Source organism: Apodemus sylvaticus, chromosome 4 (genome assembly GCF_947179515.1).
Source record: "Apodemus sylvaticus chromosome 4, mApoSyl1.1, whole genome shotgun sequence".
NCBI lineage: Eukaryota > Metazoa > Chordata > Mammalia > Rodentia > Muridae > Apodemus > Apodemus sylvaticus.
The window spans coordinates 43145089-43167028 of NC_067475.1; the positions used below are offsets into that span (position 1 = coordinate 43145089).

At 36.7% G+C, this 21940-nt stretch overlaps 1 protein-coding gene across 4 annotated transcripts in view; it reads left to right on the forward strand.

Annotated features, from left to right (window-relative positions):
• Ptbp2 (polypyrimidine tract binding protein 2) overlaps nt 1-12875 on the forward strand; it is a 59813-nt gene extending 46938 nt beyond the window's left edge. Inside the window, exons 9-14 of one of the 4 annotated variants that reach the window (XM_052179337.1) lie at nt 6687-6841; nt 8261-8294; nt 8724-8816; nt 11904-12120; nt 12224-12301; nt 12507-12875. In XM_052179337.1, the coding sequence (XP_052035297.1) occupies nt 6687-6841; nt 8261-8294; nt 8724-8816; nt 11904-12120; nt 12224-12301; nt 12507-12639 (710 nt within the window). In that variant the 3' untranslated portion in view covers nt 12640-12875. The remainder of the gene's footprint in view (nt 1-6686; nt 6842-8260; nt 8295-8723; nt 8817-11903; nt 12121-12223; nt 12302-12506) is intronic. The other 3 variants (XM_052179339.1, XM_052179340.1, XM_052179341.1) reach the window with 3 other exon arrangements.
• Nucleotides 12876-21940: the final 9065 nt, after the last annotated feature.

A 21940-nucleotide genomic window follows, 5' to 3' on the forward strand; every position in this document is an offset into this window, starting at 1 on the left:
TACCATTCCCTTTTTTGTGATTCTATAACATATGCAGACAATGTAAACAACTTTTACAAACTCTCCATTATACATGTTATATTATGTGTTTTATAACCGCACCAGGAGGGAAAGCTGCAAGTAAGCATTGCAGCAGTGAGTGAGTGAGAGAGAGAGAGAGAGAGAGAGAGAGAGAGAGAGAGAGAGAGCGAGCTGCTTTCACCATCTCCATAATGTGTGCTAGGAAGGAAGGATCTGTTCTTTCATCTGTGCATGTTCAGAAAACAAGAATTACTGCCATTTTAAGATATTACATTTTAAGATTTTTTTTTAGTTTGTTCATAGTGGTTGCTACTTCTAAAGTTTCTACTGAACTGTTAGTAGAAAGTACTTTACTTTCTTAGAAAGGCTTAGAAAGATGGAAATGCTGCTTGGTAATTTTATGGATCAAAAGGTTCCTTTTGATTATTACGACAATGCTGGAATTAAGTGCCTTTAAAGAGATGTGCCAGTGAAGAGTTGTAGACACACGAATCTAGATACAAGGATTAGCAGCGTTCTCTGTCCTGTCTTCCATTACTTAGTTCCTATTTAAAAATTTGACTCCACTGTTAGATACCTAGACAGATTGATGATAATTTCTCCCTGTAGAATAACTAGAAAAATTAACAGTTTAAAGAAAAATTACTCAAGATTCTACCTCTCTTTAAGGTTCTTTATGTCATTTGTTGTAGCAGGAACATTTAAAATACAACTGTTTCAGTTAGAGATAGATCCATCTAGAGAAGATGTTCCCATAAGATTGTAAAATAGGTAAAAAAAAAAAAAAATGCTACTGTCAAGCAACATTGTATCATGATAACTATGAAGCAGTTGTACTGCCCACAGTATAAATGTATAGTAAATATAGCTAATATACAGTATATAATACTTGATAATGTTGTTGAATGACTTGCTGGCTTATATCATACCTTTTAAACACTATTTTAGAAAAGACTCCAGTAACTTGGAACACTTAATGTAAGATAGTGTCTCATGTTATTTCAAGAGTAGTCTTAATGCATATTGTGTTTGTATATGCTGTATGTTCAAAGATGATCTAAGAAAATGTGGATTTTTGGTCTATTAATTTGTGTTTTATTTTACTGTAGTTAATTTTTTTAAACTCTTAATGTTTAAGTATTAATTCTTTTAGAAAAGAATTTGGGAAACAACTGTCCTGACACGAGTCTGTAATCTCAGAACAGGACCAAGAAGCTTAAGTGTTTTTAAGACGGAATAGCCTGAATTCTATAACGGTTTGCTTTCGCTTTTGGCTCTAGGAGATTTGTTAAAATGAAACCATGCTGCAGACTTAATTATAAGCTCACTATAGTCATATGCACCTGTAATCCTAATGGGGAGTCAGGAGTGTCATGAATTCAAGATTTGTCTGGACCACCTAGTGTAAGACCTTGCCTCACCCGAATAATAAAACAGAAATTATGTATTTTTAAAAGAAGACAGCTACAAATTACATGTGTGAAACATAGAAAATATGAAGTTAGCTATGAGACAAAAGGGAATTTAATGTAAAGTTTTGTTTGTTTAAAGAGGGTCTCACTGTGAAACCTAGGCAGGCTTAGAATACCAGGCTGGCCTCCAGCTCACAAAGATCCATGCGCACCTGACTTCCAAGTGCCTAATCTCATCTAGAATTTTGACTTTTAGTCTGAATTTTGGCAAGAGCTTTAGGGAGCTGTGACTTCAGAAACCAGAGATTAGTACTTAAAACTTTGCTTTACTTTGCAATTTTCAAAGAATAAGAGAACTAGATTAAATTGTTGAAATACAATTTGGAAGTACTTAATACACATTTATTATTATAGTAAAATGAGATTGAGCCTGGGAACATAGCTCAGTGGTAGAGTGCTTGCTTAACTATTACAAAGGTTGGCTTTAGTCTCCAGTACCTAAAAGGAAAAGTGGCACCTGTAACAGTTCGGATTAAAATCACAAGTGGCTCTCCACTGCACTATGCACCTCAGATTGTCCACAAAAGTCGATTATAGGGGGAAAAAGACTCATAATAAATTAATGCCCAAAAGATGTTGTCATAGGAAGGAGTAATGGTGTGACAAAGCACTGCCCAAGAGGGACCGTTTGTAGTGTGGCGGAATTTAATTCATGGTGGAGTGGAGTCCAGCACTCCTGTGTCTGCTGGAGCTTCTCACTTGCAGTGAGCATAATGGTGGTGATCCTTGCCATCCCCAGCTGTTGTGAGCAGTAAATATAATGACATATGAAGGGCTTTTTCCAGTGCCTAGCATGGAACAAGTGTTTGATTTCAAGCTAAAATTCTAGAATCCGCTGTAATTGATTGAGAAATAATGAGAATATTGAAGCTTAGAAAATAATGCCTTTTATATGAACATTGTGAGACCTAGAAGGAATTTTTTCATATTCTTATAAAAAGTTTGGACCAAAGCTGACAATAGTTTGGATATTAAAAAAAAAAAAAAAAAAAAACCACAAGAATAAATAAAAACACTATTTTCCAAAAAACTAGCTAGGAATAGTTTGAATGTTTAGAGACTGGATCAGCCCTTCTGTGTCATTCATAAAAGGTGGTGAAACATGTAAGTGGAGTCTAGTGGGAAGTGCCTGGATGATGTTTTGTGAAAGAATTGTTTCAGTGGTTCTTGAGAAGAGGTTTCTGAAAAAAAACAATAGGACTGGCCACTCCCACTTGTCTTAACACATGACCCCACCCTCTCTCCCTTGTCCTCCCTCTCCCTCCCTTTTTCCTCCACCCCCCTTCTTCTGTCTCCCTCCCCTTCCTCTCCCTCTCTCTCTCCCTTTCTTCCTTTCCCCCTCTCCCTTTCCCCCCTCCCTCTCTCCCTTTCCCCTTCCCTCTCTCCCTCTCCCTTTCTCCCTTCCCCTTCCCCTTCTGTCTCTCCATCCCTCTCTCTCCCCCTTTCTCCCTCTCTCTTCCCCCCTCTCCCCCTCCCCTCTCTCTCTCTCTCTCTCTCTCTCTCTCTCTCACACACACACACACACACACACACACACACACACACACACGCACACACACACATACACACAACCTCTTTGTCTTCTACCTTAACACCAGTGATGACCCTGAAGGGGCTCTTACCACATGTGATCACCTATAAGCCAAAAAGTCTCTTGCTAAAATTTAAAACTTATGCATGTGATGTGTTTTATTTTAAGTTTTACAAAGGAGCAGTTATCTTGTAAAATTGAGTTAACATTTGTGGATTTATGTAGAGGTTGTACTTTTATTGATGAGATAATGCATTATAAAACATTTTGTAGGTTTTCTTTTACATAAAATCTAAAAAGTTCTGTGTGACGACAAAGTTAATTTTTCAGAGAATATTTGGAAAAGAGCTGAAGTGTGCCCACAGAGGCTTTCAAGTCTGATAGAAGCTTGAGCTGTGCTTTGGTTTCGAAGTGAAGGTAGTTTTCCTGTTACCACCTAGGTGGGGAGGAACTGGAAAGGGGAGCCCTTAACTGAGGGGAGCTGCCAGCTGATGTCACCAGAGCTCTCACAGGTCACTGTGACAGGAGCCTGCTCTGTAGCCTCTTAGCCAAGAGTAGTGATAACAAGTAGACTGTGAGTTAGCATATAAACAAATGTGAACAGTACTGGGGGCCTGAAAGCTTACATTTTACATTTTGGTAATTGCTTCTGTTTTGAACCCAAACTGTTCTTGGGTAAAATTCGAGCAGTTTTTTTATTAAAAGATAATATTTATTAAAATTCAATTTAGACTTTTAAACTGCCTATTGAGTCTAGAACAATTTATATTTGCCTTTTAATTCACAATTATTTTAGATTCATTTAAATAAATCTTTTAATGACATTTCATGACCTAAAACTTATCTAAATTTTTAATATCAGATTTACTCTCTTATAAAACCCATGTGTAAAAACCTGAAATATTTTTTTCAACAATTATGTTAAAATATTTAGTACTTTGAGTAAATTTGCTACTAATTATGAATTTTTTTGATAATTTTGTTAGATATTGAATTGCTATCATGAGATAAATGTATCTTAAAAGAAGAAAAACATGTTCCCAAAAGTAAAATACTAAGTATATTTCGGTAGCAATCTTGTTAGCATTGAGTAAGAAATGATTTAGGACTGTCATTAATCTGTAATTTTAACTTCATACCTTGATATTCCTTTTTAAATGTCATTACAGCATTCTTTCTTTGAAATGAGTTGTGTTTTAAATTCATTACTCCTTTTTAATATTAAGGGTACTATTTGGAATATATTAACCAAGATTGTAGGGAGTCATGCCCGATGGAGGTCCACAAAATCAAATCTCTGACATTAATACTAATATAGGTTTTTGTCTTGATTTTTCTTATTGGTATGCATCGGAGTTTTATTTTGCTCATCAGTCTTAAGGCTAGTAGAGTACATAATTATATGTTCTTTTGTTTTTAATTTTTTTATAGTAAAAGTGAGTAGGTATACTTCAGATAAACAAAAGTTTGTTTTCCTCAGTAATTTTCAGTGTAAAGGGAGACATGAAACCCAAAGGTTTCAGTTTTTTTTGTTTTTTTTTTTTGTTTGTTTGTTTGTTTTTTAGCCTAGTTACAAAGCTCAAGGAACTTTGGAACATGAGCAGGAGGTGTTAAGTGTCTGGATATACAGAGAAAATACAAGGGATTTAGAAATTGCTGAGATTTTATTTTTGTGTTAAGTTACGGTTGGGTTTTCAGTATATTTTTCTGACTTAGTGGCATTGAGAGCTTCTTACATATTAAAATTGAAAATAGCCCATAAATGAAGTTGATTTCATTTGTTGTAGGGAAAGGGCCTACCAGATAACTCTGTTTGAAGTCTTTACATAAAGGAGAATGTGAGGCTTAACGTGGAACTTTTTTTTCTGTTGCTTTTAGTGTATTAAGGTTGGTTGGCTTTGTTTTTGTTTAGTTTTACCAATATTAATTCTGAGTCTCATGAATACCATAGAATTTAACGGCATATTAAATTACTTTTTCTTCCAAGAGGTAGCCAATTAAAGCCACTAAAACAAAGAAATGATTTGACAATATAATTACTACATCTGGTATTTCCACTATTATTAAATAATTGTATTGTCAGCCAAACTGCCTAAAAATGCTGGGTGTTTTCCTTGTGTTTGTTTCTAAGCATGGAGAGGTCACTTACTAAGTGGATATAAGAAAAAAAATAACTGAGTATGAGTGTCTATAGTTTATAAGTGTATGTATATCCCCTGATGAAAAGTATTCTTTAAATGTTAAATGGAAATAACCTGTGAGGTGTGATGAGAAATATTGTATTTAATATGAAGAAATAAGTCAGGGCCCAGGAGATAGATGGCCTGGTGGGTAAAGAAAGTCCCGTCATGTCAAGCATAAGGACCTGAGCCCAGGTCCCCAGAGCCAGTGTGAAGAGGCCTAGAACATCAGCACCCCTGTAACCCTAGGCCCTGGCCAGACTCAGCCCAGCTGACTCAGCCTCAGGGTCAGAGTCATAGCTCAGAACACAAAGGCCAGGAGCATAGGAGACATTAGTCTCCCGGGCACATACCACATACAAGAAGAAATAAAATGGATTAATACTCAAAAGGTACGATGGTACTTGGGTTTATTATTTTAAGCCTAATTTTATTTAAGTTAGAACATTCTGAAATAAATTCCCAAGGAAGGTTGAAAAAAAACTGCAAAATACACTCACCCAGACAATAATTTTATAATTGAGAATCTTCAGCCTAGTGGTAGAGTGCACACAGAAGAGGAATAAAGCCTGAATTTGAGAAATAAAGAAGAAATCGGAAGAGATTTTTTTTCCTGTAGAAACTTAAGAATTTTCACTCTCAATTCTTGAAACTTGCAGTGAAAGGTCATTCTAGCCTCTGTAAACCCATCTAAAAGCTGACAAGAAAAGTAAGATCTCCTCCAGTAAAGGTAGCGGTAGACCCAGAGCAATGCATAAGAAGAAGAGCACTAGAAAAAGAAGAGAAACACACTGTGAGTTTACAAAGCCATGGCGAAGGGAGGGCGGAAGTGTGTCCTGTCATCTGTGTCAAAGAGTGCTGGAGCCATTTTTATGGCAAGGTGTAAATTCTGTACTGTTTTGGACTATACTTGATGGCAAATACTAGGTAAATAAGAATGTAAGGGTTGGACGTGTTGGGGGTTCATTTTTTTCTACTTAAGTATGAAATTGAGAAGGCAAATTGTCATGTTTTTAGGACACATGAATTGTTTAGGTGGATTTGTCTGTGCTAGCTGAATTTTATATGAAACCAAATTTGTTTATAGGAACTGAACTATATTTGTTATGTAGCAATGGGATGAGAAGTATCACTGTCTCAAAGGTTTCTTATACTTAACCTCTCACTGTAAATCATGGAAGTGAGTGAAAATTTATTCTTCATGCTTTGGTAGCTTTTCCATAGGGAAGATAAAGGACTATCATGTATGTAATATGTTAACATACAGGTATGTACCTTAGTTCAAATAATAAATGACTGTTGAAATCAATTATTTTTTTATAACTGTTCCACAACAGCAAAACATTTTTCTAAACATCATAAAAATTAACTTACAGGAACCATTTGGAACGGGCATCCATGAGCCACGCAGCCATTGTGCTTAAATTGGTTTTGTAAACGACTTGTGTGTGTTTCGTAAAATATGCTTTATTTTAAAATTAGGGCTTCCTGTTGCAGCTGTTCCAGGGGCTCTCAGTCCTTTGGCTATTCCAAATGCTGCTGCAGCAGCTGCTGCCGCTGCCGCCGGCCGAGTGGGCATGCCTGGAGTCTCAGCTGGTGGCAATACAGTCCTGTTGGTTAGCAATTTAAATGAAGAGGTTAGTGAAATAATTTTTAATGGCTTTTTCATCTCCATTTCATTTGTGAAAGTTTTTCATATTTCATTTTGCACTTGCCTTTCTTTTTATGTATATTCATTAGCCAAAATATCTTTTGTATTTCTGCTTCTGAATAAAATCTCCGTACTTGTTTAGTTAGTACTGTTTCTTTAGACAGTCATGTATCTTTATATATGTATATATATTCTAATATAGCTACCTATTTTTCCTAAGAAAAATATGGTGAAGTACCGTAGTTTGCTTTTTATTTTTCTGTTGTTCTCAAAGGCAAATGTGATCTAATTTGCAAGTGTAACTGTAAAATAATTTTGCTCTTTGCCTTTTCTGATGATTTGCTTGTTCATTTCATGCTTATGTGTCATTGCGTTTTTTTAATCTTATTTTATGTGAACTACTCTAATACATTTTTCTTTGAAGGTTCTTCCAAAGATCTTGACGAGGCACTCTTCCAGTCTTTCTTAGTAATTTTTTCTTTGCAGTTTTTAGTCATTGTCTTCTACAAATATATATTTCAACTTTACCCTGCTCCCTTTTGTTAATAAAGTTTGTTATTTTCTTTAGTTGTACATTTTATGTCTGAAATATTTTATTTTGATTGCTATGAAAGCTGGTATGAAATGTGGGACCCTCAAATGTATCAATTTATGATGTCTAATTTGAATATTTGTCTCATTTTTGAGTGGCCTCTGTTAATAATAAACATAACCTAATTTTGTCATTTCGTACTGTTATCATTCACTGTTATGCATGCTAAAGTGTTTGAATCAGAGTGCCTTTAAGACTTGCCTGCATTTCATAACCAGCCATGCTTATGCAGTTAAAGTTCAAAGTTTAAAATTCCTATGCATGCGTTCCTTCCCTATGTTTAGATGAAATGCTGTATTTACTCTTTGATAGAGATGTACTTTACCCATATTTGTCTTGGATGACTACATTTTGCTCAGTTTTTCTTGTACAGTACATAAACCAACCATTTTCTGACCAAATTCCTGCATTTCCTATGTACTGACCTATATTTTATTTTTTTTTTTGTTCCCCGATTCCTTATTTTTTTCTTCTGCATTGCTGTTTCCCTTCCCCATTTCATCCTTTTCCCTGTGTGTTCACCTCCCCTTTCCTTGTCTTCTCCCAAATGCCCGTTCCCTTCCCTGTCTTATCCTTTATTTTCCTTGTCCTTGTCTTCATTCCCTGTCTCCATTCCCTATGTTCATGCTTCTGTGCTTGAACAAATGTTCCTCGGACCAACTTGCCCCAATTAACCGCCTTGAACCATGATCCATGACCACCTCACCATTCTGCGGGAACCACCCTTCGTTATGGATGATCTGTTCATCTCCGCTCTTCCTCGACTCTTCTCTCTTCTTGTCTTACGCTGCTTGCTCTTCTCTCCTTCTAAAGATGGTTACGCCCCAAAGTCTGTTTACCCTCTTCGGTATGTTATTGTTAGCACTATACTTTTATTATTGATTTGATTTTTTTTTTTTGTTTTGTTTCACCTTAATTCTTATTTGTAGCTAGCACTTTGGCTTAAAGTTGAATAGTAAATCTTTTGCTATTTTTCTTTGCTATTTAAAACTCTCCATAGACACAAAGTTTGTTTTAATGCATGCTGATTTATTTTGCATGGTTTTTAATTTAATATCATTCACATAGCTTTGAGGGTTTATCAAAAATTATTCTTTTCAAAATTCACTGTTCAAAATCTTGTTCTTCTTTATTCATTTGTGTAAATGGTGAGATTGAGTGAGTGATCATGTTGATGTCTGGATGTTTCATGATGTGTCAGAAAGATAATTGTTAGCTGACTTGCACATAAAATTAATTCCATTTCTGGATTACCTCTCTGTGGCTCCACAAAAAGGTGTTTATGGAGATGTGCAGCGCGTGAAGATTTTGTACAATAAGAAAGACAGTGCTCTGATACAGATGGCTGATGGGAACCAGTCACAGCTCGGTAAGAGGGAGCTATATGTTACCTATACATTTAAATTCTAAATTCAAATGCAGTAGTATCTGTGACTAAAAACAGACCCCTTGAATTGAGGAGAAGAGATCATTTGTGGCTTTTTAATGATCAAGCTCAAGATGTCATATTAACTTATATTTTTATAGTTTATACATGGTGAATCCGTGTTTTGCTTTCTTCTAACAAGTCTGAGCACAGCTTTATGGAAAAGGATGTTAGCCCCAAAACTGAAGTGACTTTTGGTTAAGAGTTCTATTCTTGTATATCTGCTGTATTAGAAAAGAATTGTATATAGGTCATAAAACCCTAATCAGTGTCCTTGTGTCCTTCTAAAATCACTTTAGATTTTGATTCAACTTAGCAGTAGAAAGGGAAATGTCTTTTGAGTTGCTGAGGTTTAAAAAATAGAAAAAAAAAAACCTTTACCAATGGTTAATCCAAAGGCATAAAATGTAGTTCAGTCAAATTCCATATATATCACTGTTTTTCACACATGCTTCCATCTAGAATACAACTGCATGCTCAGAAATGCATGATTATTTGTAATTGTCACCAGGCTCTTAAAGCTTATAATTTAATTCATTAAGATTCAAGAATGATGCTACCTTTTTCTGACTGCATTCACATTTTTTAAACTTTGGAATTTACCATTTTTGATGGGATTAATTGTTACAGCAATCAGAAGCTCTGTGAACTTGGTACCTCAGATATAAAACTATCAGATTTTCTGCTTTAATGTGACAATATGTATTTTAAATGTGCTAGCTTAAGCATAGGTATTTGGTATATCATTTTCTCCTGGGTCTATGCACATATGCCTTTCTTCTGAGGTGAGTTGTTGCTATTATTTTATCACTGAATTATTTTTTTTAGTAGTGCTGGGTATCAAATCCAGAGATTTGCACATGCTAGGCAAGTTCTCTGAGCTGTAGCCCCAGCTCACTGTTGTTTTTGTACAGTGCCTTTATATGTAAGTAACATTTGACAATGTTCCTAGTGCACAAAAACATTTTCAAGTACTTCCTGCTCTTAATAGTGTTCGAATTGAATGTGGCTTTATCTTCCTTTAATTAATACCAAATCATCATGAGATATGGGGATTAGCACATTTATTCTGAATACTTTTTGTTTTCATTTTATATCAAGATTACATTAAACAAGTGGTACCTTAATCCTTATTGTGCTTGATTGCCACAACAAAAAACTATGATGTAAAGTTGAAACAACACAAAGTAGTTTTCTCGAAGTTATGATTGACATATTTCCAGATTCTGGTGGAAGGCTATCTTGTTGACAGCACTTTACCTCTGCTATTCATGTTTTTACCAAGTATGAACATATTGAATGTATTTTCTTCTTCTTTGCTTCAACGGAGTATCTTTAGGGAATTTAAGGGAGAAACTTAAGGGAGATAGGGTTTGTTTTAGCTTAAATTTTGAAGGTTCGGTCCATTACAATGAGGTAGTCGTATCAGCAAAAGCTTGATGCAGCTGGCCACTTTGAGTTCATAGCCAGGAGACAGAATGATGAGTGTTAGCTGGGTTAGAGCTTGCCTTTTATAATCTTGTGTAGTCTAGAGTGTAAGCCCATGGGATGTTGCTGTCCTTAGTCATTGTGGGCCTTCCTATCTGAGTTCATCTAGATCCCTGCTGTGGCCCTTTAATACAACTTATCATATTGTAACCCTTTCGACCTTAAAATTTTGTTGCTACTTCACAACTAATTTTGTTATTGTTATAAATCATAATGTAAATACCTGACATGTAGAATATCTGATTTGTGACCTTTGTGAAAGGATCATTTGACCTCCAAAGGGGTTACAGCCCACAAGTTGAGAAGTGCAGATCTAGTTAATCCTTCAGAGGCTTGTCCTTAGGTGTTCTCGAACCTGGCGTCTTAACACTCAGTGCAAACCATTGTGTAAGATCCTTCAGTACAAAATGAAGAATCTTTTTAAAACAGCCTTTTCCGCTCCATCCCCCTTAGACTTGTGACTGCAGAAAACACTTAACTCTTTGCTAATATTAGGCAAGTTCTCAGACTGGAAGATGGCTCAGCCATTAAAGGCTAGGCTCACAACCAAAAATATTAGTTAAGTTCTCTTCTTTAAAAGACAACCTGTACCTCAGGAAGCCATATGATATCCTATGACCATGTACGTAGAGATAGTTTTTGTCTTTGTGTGCCCTAGAATTTGAAGGGGAAAATATAATCAAATGATTTGAATACATTATGATTACTTTAAAGGTATAGGGTATATTTAGTGAGATATGAACTTCTGCAACAGATGATTAAAAGGCCTCTGTAGAAGGAAGTTCAGAAAATGATTTGACAAAATTGAGAGAAGTGTTAGAGAATACTTTCTAGCCAGAGAGCATTATAAGATAAGAAGTACACGACTAAGGCACGCTCCATTAAGGCTTGGATAGTGTCTTCCGGCATCATTCCCACACAAGCTATTGTTGTATATCATCAGTGAATATCTCTGCAGAGAAGCTGGGAGGAATGCAAGGTCAGGCTCGGAAATGTAACTATACTGAAGAGTAAGTTTAGATTTTGTTCCCAGGGATGTTTGCTAAGTGATGGCATCATCAGAGTTATAACCTGTGAAAGTCTTTTAACTGCTCTCTGTATGGGAAACAGAGAGATCCAACAGCAAGGCAGATAAGGAATTGGAGTTATCCAGATCTTTAACAAATGACAGTGACTAGTGAGAAATAGAGGGAACATAAATTCGATAGAGAATTAGAGGACAGTCCCAACCCTGCTGCCCAGGAGTTCTAACACACTAGGAAGCCAAACAGCAGAAGGGAGGACAGAATTAGGGATGGCTGCTACAGTTTTCTTGTCTTTAAAACACAGTTTATCATCAGGATTCCTATAGAAGATAGAGGGTTGTAGACGTTTGTCTTGCTCTATGAAGGAAGTTTTTTTGGTATAATACGTTGTCTAGTAGAAATGAAAAATGCTAATAAATTCATGGTTTTTTAAGTTGTAAGAAAATTCAAAATTTTCAAATTACAAGTATTTTATTCTAAACTTTGATATTTTAATAGATATCCTTTATTTTTCTAGCCATGAATCATCTTAATGGGCAGAAGATGTATGGAAAAATTATTCGTGTTACTCTCTCTAAGCATCAGACTGTGCAACTACCTCGAGAGGGGCTTGATGATCAAGGGCTAACAAAAGATTTTGGGAATTCACCTCTGCATCGTTTTAAAAAACCAGGATCCAAAAACTTTCAGAACATTTTCCCTCCTTCTGCTACTCTTCACCTGTCTAACATCCCGTAAGTATGTCAGTTCCTGACTGAGCACAGTCATGTTGTCAGCAGATTAGGAGGGTCTCCTGTTGTCTGTATTCATCTGGACTCTCCTGTCTTCTTTTTCTAGTCCTTCTGTAGCAGAAGAGGATCTGCGAACTCTGTTTGCTAACACCGGGGGCACTGTGAAAGCATTTAAGTTTTTTCAGTAAGCAAGCTTCTTTGTCTTAAAATGTGTGACTTGATAGAAATTAAAAAAATTTTCAAATCTTTATATATATATATATAAAACCTCAAATGGGTAAAAAAATATATAATATATATATATATTATATATAATTACCTCAAATGGGTAAAAAAAAAATCAATGTTTAAACTGTTATGATGTATCTAATTTCATAATTTTGTTTCAGAAGAGATCACAAAATGGCTCTTCTTCAGATGGCAACAGTGGAGGAAGCTATCCAGGCTTTGATTGATCTTCATAATTATAACCTTGGAGAAAACCATCATCTGAGAGTGTCTTTCTCCAAGTCAACCATTTAAGGATGGGAGATGAAGATGGCGGGCAGATCCCATTGTTTGGTGTCATCACCTATTGACTGTTCAGAAAAGTGGGGACCAGAGTTTGATTTTTTTTTTCATGCTGTTATCATTCCTAGGTTATAAAATGAAATGGCATATGTAAAGGCAGAGTTGCTAACTGCTGTGTTTCATCTGTTCAATAGGGAAGCCATTTTTGTCTGTTTAAATTTTTAGTTTAATTTTGCTTTTTTTTTTTTCCAACTTAGTTGACATACGTGCCTTACAAAGGAAAACTAGTGTTGCTATTGTGCATTTACTAGGAAAAAGGAATTGGTTGTTTAGGGCACATCGTTATGTGGGAATTAAAATATGTTTAGGCAGGGGTGTGTCAAAAGGTTAAGTTTTTGTTTCTCCTGCTTGGAACTTATTTTGAATTATTGGCTTATCACATTTCTTTCTATTTACTCTAATAAGATACTTGATACTGAAAGTATAAAACAGCATTTTTAGTTTTTACTATCTTAGGCTTTATTGCTTTTAAAAACATTGGCCTTTTGTATCTCACAAATCTGGTCTAGATTCAGTTATGAATGTAGGCATTAGTTAAAATTAACAAGATGCAGAGTATTAATTTCTTAAGACAAGTGGTTTCTGTAAGTTTGAGCCCTATGTGGAAAGCATTGTGGAACCTTAACCTTTTTGTACACACTCTGTGGGACGTATCATAAATGTCAGCACTAAGTAATGTCTTGTTTGTGGCTGAATATTTTTCGTAGATGTTTTTGAAGTTGACATGACTTATGTGCATTTAAATATATATTGCCATCCTTAGTTTGTAATTAAGATTTGGAAAATGGTTGTGGATTTCTGAGCATGTGCAGACTGGTCTAGCTAGTTCAGGAACTGGTGCATGTATTTTTTCAAAGACAAAGAAAGTGTACTGCGAAAACTTGCAGGAAGATTAATTTTGTGGCAGTTTTCTAAAACTGACAACCAGGTGGGACCAAAGTTTATGTGCCTTTAGTCTTAATTTACCTTGCATTGTAATATTCAGTTTTAATAAATCTTCAAAATATTTTGTATTTAGGAATAGATCTGACTTTAATAAAAACATGGCTCAGAATCTACAGGTCAAATTTATTTGAACAGTTCTTGTCAATCTGAATTGTTGATTCTGTTAAATGACCAATACTTTTTGAAATTGATGTACTTAGTTTCAAGATTCATAGATTCTGTTATCTATGTAGACAGAATGGTCATGTATATTTTCTATTAGTTGAGTTTTTACATCTTTAGAAATGTAAAATTCAGTATAGTTTGAAAGCGGCACAATTAAAAATTAATTTTCTAACAAAGTTGGGAGGTTTGCTGGTTGTTTAATTTCATTTTGTGTGTACTCTGCTTACCTCTGTAGCATGCTCAATAAACACTTCTGTAGCTCCGTACTCACCTTTCCTGTCTCTCTGCTGCCTTTTCTCTCTCTCCTTTGTTTTCACTCCACTGTGCTTCTGAATTCATGTTTACTCTGCCAGGGTGGGAAAGGAGTAATAATATTACAATACAATACTATGGCTTTATACCGTAAATAAATCTAGATGCTGTGAAAATGCACCAGCTGTTCCTTTTTTTAATGCAAAAGACGGTAACTGCTTTTTCAGGAGGACACATATTAAACATTTCCCACCCTGTTTATAATCTGCTTTACAGACATAACTTCTATTGTAGCTTGTTAATTCTCTCTCTCTCTTTTGTTGTTGTTGTTTTCCCGTAGATTTACGCACTAATAAGACCTTTTGGATTTGCCATGCTCTCTTGCTGCAGTTTCATCTTTCATCTTTGTGTCTGCTCAAGATTTCCTACTAATGTTACACTCCTTCTGAGCTTTAAAGGGTTCTGTTGTTAGGGAAGGAAAGGGCTGTGCCACCTGCTTCTGGGTGGGTGGGTGCCGTAGGTTTCACCTGTAGGTGCCCGGCCATGCGCGCTTTAGACTGGCAGCCTTTTATATACAGATATTGGTATCAATTAACTTTGGCATTAATACATGTATACCTCAAAGTCACACACTGAGGACATTAGGTTGATTTTAAAAAATGAAAGGTCATGTTTAAAAATGATTCTTTTCACAAGAGTCTACTCAACTCCAAGAAATAAATACAGTAAGTAAGAATGGCTCTGTTTTAGAGTTAAGAATTGAGTGTTGCTCATGGTTTCTTGTTAGTTTTTTAAGTGGTGGTGTAGTACTATGTCCAGGTACAGTAAGATCAGCTATGCCTTAATTCTGGTAGTTTACGACCAGCACTGGGACAGAACTACTTTGAGTATGGTTTTCCTCAGGATTGCATGGAGGTCCAATACTTGAAAAATAGATTTTTCTCTTCATTTCAGGTAGTTTCTTTGTAGGTTACAGTTGCTTAAAAGGAAAAACAAGGTTCTGGGCTGCGTTAAGACACTGGGATCCATTTACATAATGACCTGGGGAGGGCTTTCCAGATTTCTCTTCAGTGACAGACCAAGTCCCCTCATCCAGGGTGTGGCTGGCTTTATCCTCTTTTAATAGTTTCCACCAATTCGATCTTATTTAAAAGTATCAAGACACTGAAGTGGGAAATTCGATATTCTAGAATTCTTAAAGTTCAGCGCATTAGATTAAAATAGCACTCAATCAAAAGAACGTTAGGTAAAAGTCTTGTGTGCTCTTATCTTACGATCACTCTGCCTCAGCCTCTCACACTAGCTAACCTTACAATATTTTTAGTGTCAACTGCTTTTTAGGAAAAGCTTTGTCTTGGGAATTTAGAAACAAATAGAATAAATTTTTATAATTTAGAGAAAAAATTTTAATTAAGATTTGCTTTTGACAATGTGTTTCAAATCACCTAAATAAGAAGGGGATTCATATTGCTTACGTTTAATGTCAGATGCTATTTCTTTGTGTGAAATCGACTAAGTCCTTTGCTAGGAAGAAGGTAACAGTTCTGTAAAACCGTTAAAAATCCTATTAACTAACAATATTGAGGTTTTAAGGTTAGGATAGGAAACTATGTTAATTGACATAATTAGTTCATGTAGATATGTTTAAATTACCAGTTGTATAGTTTTTGAGGAACAATTTTTCTAAGCCTAAAATTAAAACGGAATTCATAAAGTCACATCCCCAGTGCTCAGGAAGCTGATGCAGGAGAATTGTTTGAGTTTTAGGGTAGGCTGAGCCAAGTGAGGCACTCTGTAAAACAAATGTTAAGTGCCAGTATTCCTACCTTCCAGGTTTGCCTGAGGAAACCTGGTCATTACCACTCCATGTCGTCCCACTGTCTTTCTTACTGTTGTAAAGAAATGTTTGTTAATGTTTTAAAATCACTTAAAATGCTACTCATTAACAGTAGAATGTAGTTACAGAATGCATCCCACAGCTCAAGGAAAGGAACTGTTGATGCCCAGTCTCTGATTTTCATTTGAACTACTTGATAGTTGAATAATAAAGTATAGCTTTTTATAGTTACCGGCTCCATATAAAAGGAGATTATGTATAAGCCTTTACAATTTGCTGTGAAACTTGAAGATAATTTTAACCATACTAAAGATTTTCCCAGCATAAGATGGAAGAAACGGCATAATTTTCTGAGTAACCCAGGACTTTATACAAGATGGGAACATCAGTCTCCATTCAGAACATAAGAATATAGAATTATTTCATGAAATTGAGCTCACAAAGGATTCTATTTCAGCTGAACACTGCTTTCTAGAAAGTCTGATAAGAAATGTGAAAAATTATTAAACTGGTATTGGAGTGTTAGCTGGTTGTCAGTCTTCATAACATAATCATTTGAGTTTTACATAGTTAGACTTTAATTTTATTTCCCGTAAGTTATCTTCTTAGTTTGATTTTGTAAGTAGTGTACATTTTAGAGTTACATTATTAGTTACTCAAAGTGAAAACAAGTCTGTAGAGAGCAGAGAACATCGCGGATACCCGCCTGCCCACTCAGTTCTGCTGAGTATTGTAGACCTCCCCGCCCCCTTTCCACCTCTTTCCATTCCAAGTACCTACCTCATGTTGAATTTAGTGTTGTATTCAGTAGTTGCTTTCCAAAGAATTATTTTGTATTCTGTCATTGTGTTTGAGCTTATATTTCTTTGAACATAAATGCTATAACAGCTAAGCTGTTAGGTATGGTTTTCATTTTTTCCTCTTTGTGCATCACAGTTCATAGTTGTTAAGATTGGGATGTTAAGACACTGATAACTGATAACCTTTTCTAAAGAAGTTTTATAACCCTCTTCAGTAAATAATTTGGTTGGATCTCGTGTGTGAAAACAAGCAAGTGGCCATAGCTAGTGTTTGGTAGCCAGCTATGTTTAAGATCTACATATAAAGTTATCTGCCAGTTGCACACAGACACCTTACAACCTCTTCTTTATTACATAGTTTCCTCCCTTCCTCTTGTGTTCAATGGACAAAAAAAAATTGGGTTTCTCACCTTTTGTCTCTTTTATTTGGTATTAGTGCTCTCTCTCTCTCTCTCTCTCTCTCTCTCTCTCTCTCTCTCGCTCTCTCTCTCTCTCGCCAACAAAACTGAATTTTTTAAATAAAAAAATTAAAATAAATTGAACCTTGGTTTTTCTTCACCCAATCTTCCTTCATTTTAACGCATAATTATTCATGAACCTTCATTGAGACTATATTTCTCCTTAACAGTATTTTATCTTTCGTTAACTTCTTTCTTTTCTCTAATAATCTGGATAATTTTAACTTTTCAGTATTGCATTTCTTTCTTGCTACCCAACACAACCACAAACCAAGGTCAGTTGCTGTCACCTCTGACCTGAGTATTTGGGCAAGATTCCTGCACATACAAGTTGGAGGCACAGGAGTGGGACTGTTTTTGTTTCATGTTCTCTTTGAGGAAATTTTGTTGTATTTCCTTAGTAGTTTTACATTAGAATTGGCTCTGGTGAGACCAGACAAAGAGCAAGCAGCATACATTAGTCGCAGTGTTCACTGCTAGGTTCCTAGTCCACCCTTGACTGGAATTGTATAGGAAAGGAAATAGTGTTGCTCTTAGTATTAATAGAGCATATTTGAATTGATAGTTAAATATGTGGTTGAAATCAGCATGGCTTTGTATTTAATGCCAAGTGTTAGCATAGAAGGAAGAGGCAGATTTCCACATGAACTAACTTAAAAGTAACTACAAATTAACTCTAGCCCTGACTTGGTCAACATATTAAGAAGGAAGGCAGCCTTGGGTTTTTAGTAAATGATTTTCCTATCACTTTGCACATTTTCAATCATTTTCTCAGCTCCTGGAAGAACAGATACCTAAGACCTTAGCTGTTGAGAAGTGTGCCTGCAAGGGCCACGCCCGCGCCTGCAGCACAGCGTGTGTCTGGTGTCTGTCCTGTTCTGCCTTGCTGTCTCCTGCTTCTGCTCATTGCTGTCAAATCTTCCCCTGCTCCAGCTGCCCATCTACACTCTATTTCGCCATTCTTTTTGAAATTAACTTTCTCTTGCTCTTCTGATTGAAAACTGTAATTATTTGTAACTCTTTTGTTGTTTTTAGCTAATGAACTGACAACCCCAACGATGCATTGTGTATATATAATACGGTATTTTACTGTATTTTTGTCTGGTTCAGCTTAATAACTTTCTTGCACACATGTGCATACACACCCAACAACAACAACAACAAAACCCCAAGCAAATCCAGATTGTACTGGCTTCCTGAAACTTGAAACTTCTAAGTGTTCTCCCCCACTCCTGAATGTGTTTAGTCTTAATGGAGAAAAATGATTAGTTTGGCTAGAACTCCTTTAAGAAGATGGCAGTCTTATGAAGCCATTCCAGTTCATAACGTCAGTGGAAGCTGTCTCGGGGATAATGGATAATACTGCTGTGGTTGTTTCAGCTCTTCTCTAAGTCTGGGATGTTCTGATGTGAACGTACTTAATTACAGAGGCATCTGTAAAATGCAAGCACAGATGACACTATGATATTGAAACCTCATTCTGCTGTGGTGAGACCTTCATTAGCCTTAGTTTTCTCATCTGTGAAATAGATGATCACTGCCTCTACTGACCTGTGAAGACTACATGAAACAGCCCCGTTCCATTGTCAGTTTTCTCTTGTCCCTGTTGTGGTATTTGGCATTTAATTTAGGAAGGGTCCCCTGTCCACCGCCTGATTTTGACTTATTTTAAATCAAGATACTTGGCACATGTTAAACACAGAGAGCCCCAGTAGAATTAGTTTTCCATGGCACCTTAAAAATAAAAAGTGCAGCTCAACAGGTCAGGGAACAGCTTAAACATGAATTCATGTTTACTTGTGATTCTTTGGAAGAGCTACAAAATGGAAGCAGGAAACATCGCAGCTGAAGTAAGCTGGGTAAGGAATGTAAAAATGACCACATGGACCTCATGTGTGGGTCTGCTGCTGAGTGCTGCACACCCACACCGGGCTGTTACCTGATTTCAGATCCTATTACGCTGCTGCCCTTCGTTCTTTTACTCAAACACATGCCAAGCCATCTTGAGACTAAAATATCATATTTACAGTATTAAACGTTTTTAACCACTTAACATGGAAAATTATGCTGGTGTTTTTAAGTCTGTGTGTGACACTGATAGATTTTTTTTCGGTGTTTCATTGCAACCTTATGGTTTTTCCTTATGGCCCATTTTTGCCAAGGGTGAGAATTTAAATGAAGTGACCATTCTGGTTGTGTATAGGATAAATCATATTGTTGCAACATAGAGCAAAAGGATGTAAAGTTCGACTTTGGAAAACAAGATTGTGTTTCTACTTAACTAATAACAGTAGGTTGGGCCAAAAAAATGAGTTGTCCTCACCAATGAAATGGAGTTGATAATCTGTCTTTACTAGGTTAAGTGTCAAGAGGGTACTTAGTACAGTTACTAGAAATTGTCAAGTGCCTTGGAAATAGGTTTGGTAGTGGCCTTTTGCACTAATTTCTAGATGACATCACAATTTTCTGAGTGAACAAATTTTCATCCTCAAAACACCTGTTATACATGAATACAAGAGAGCAGAAGAAACAAACAAAATTTAGCCTTAAGGATTGTGTCATTAAATGACCAGTATTGATTTCAAGTCAAACAGCCCCCTTTTAAAAATAGTATTTTTTGTCACCCACTAACCTCATACTTGTATGTCTTGTGTGTGTGTGTGTGTGTGTGTGTGTGTATGACACATAAAAAGTGCAAACAGGGGCCCACTTTTAAAATCAGATGTGTACAAACCTGAGGCTGTTGTCACGTAGACCAGTTTGACTAGTCAACTGAGGTCACAGGCACACTAACGTGACTGCCTGGCTTTATTCCACAAGAACCCTTTTCCTATCTGCCATGCTATAATTTAAAACAAAAAAATAGATCATAGACATCCTGTACTAACATCTATTTTTAGCCTCTTGAGGATCGTCCCTCATAACGAATACTCCAGCTTAGAAAACAGAGAATGGGCATTAAAATATACTTTTTTGTCATATAATGGGGCCTTTTGCCAGTAAATAATAGTCCAGGTTAGTATGTGTGGAGAAACAACTAGACTCCACTAGCATATGCTCAGCTCTTAGTAATTAAGATTCTTGGGGTAATTCTATGTGAATTACCCAGGTTTGGGAAAAGGGTACAAATGTATATAGAACAGTTAAAAAAAAAAAAAGATGGTGACATCCTGTGCAAACTAAAAGCTCGGGACAACAAAATCCGATACATGTGTATACATACAACTCAATAGCAGTCGTTCCTTTCCCAGTACCCCTCACCCAAGGCCTCATTTTTGAGAAGCAGAATCCCCCCTCTGACTGCCCTCCCCCAACGCGCACGCACGCACGCACGCACGCATGCTCGCACTTCAGCTCCCTGCAGGACTAGGCGCATCCTTGCCCACTTGGGGTAGGCAAGGCTGTCCACTTAGGAGCTTGAGATCTCCAGGCAGGCAGGCTCAGAGACAGACCCTGCTCCAGGTGTTGAGGGGCGTGCATGAAGAGCAAGCTGCTCATCTGCTACATATGTGAAGGGGGCCTAGGTCTAGCCCATGCTCACTCTGGTTGGTGGGTCAGTCTCTTGGAGACCCCCAAGAGCCTAGGTCATCTGGCTGTTGGAGTCCCTGTCCTCTTTCTGTCCATCAATCTTCCCAACTCTTAAGTTTGGGTGTGAATCAGCATCTCTTTCCATTGGCTGCTCTGTGGAGCCTCTCAAAAGAGGACACTGGTTATGGTAGATTCCTGCCTACAAGCATAATACAGTATCATTAATAGTGTCAAGGTCTTGCTCTTGAGATGGGTCTCAGATTTGAGGCAGTCACTGGTTGTCCATTCCCTCAGTCTGCTCTTTGTACTGCACATTTTGTAGGCAGGGCACATGTTGGGTGGAAGATTTTGTAGTCCTGCCTGGCTACAGGAAGTGGCCACTTCAGGATCCATATCCCCTGCCACCAGGACTCTCAGCTGGAGTTGCCTCCATAGACTCGCTGACGCTTTCCTATTTCAGGTCTTAGACATGTCTTAGAGATGGGCCCCTCCTTTTGCCCTCTGATACCTATTTTGTTTCTCTTTCTGAGAAGGGTTCAGCTATCCTCCCTTGAACCCTCTTTATTTGGATTTTTTGGGTCTGTTGATTTTAGCATGGTTATCCTGTACTTTATGATTAATATCCACTTATAAGTGAGTACATACCATGCATGTCCTTTTGGGTATGGATTACCTCCCTCAAGATGACATTTTCTAGTTCCACCACTTTGCCTGCAAAATTCATGATGTCCTTGTTTTTAATGACTGAATAGTATTCCATTGTGTAAGTGAACCACATTTTCTTTGTCCATTTTTCAGTTGAGGGACATCTAGGTTGTTTCCAGTTTCTAGTTAATATGATAAAGCTGCTATGAACATAGTTGAGCAAGTATCCTTGTGGTATATTGGGGCATCTTTAGGATATATGCCTAGGACTGGTATAGCTGGGTGTTGAGGTAGAACTATTCCCAGTTTTCTGAGAAACCACCAAATTGATTTCCAAAGTAGTTGTACAAGTTTGCACTCCCACCAGCAATGGAGGAGTATTCTTCTTGTTCACATCCTCAGCATGTGCTGTCACCTGAGAACTGATTGTAGCCATTCTGACTAGTGGAAGATGGAATTTCAGAGTCGTTTTGTTTAGCATTTCCCTGATAACTAAGGACTTTGAGCATTTCTTTGTTTCTCAGCCATTCAAGATTTCTCTGTTGAGAATTCCGTTTACCTCTGTACCTAATATTTTAATTGGGTTATTTGGGTAGTTGTCAAAATTCTTGAGTTCTTTTTTA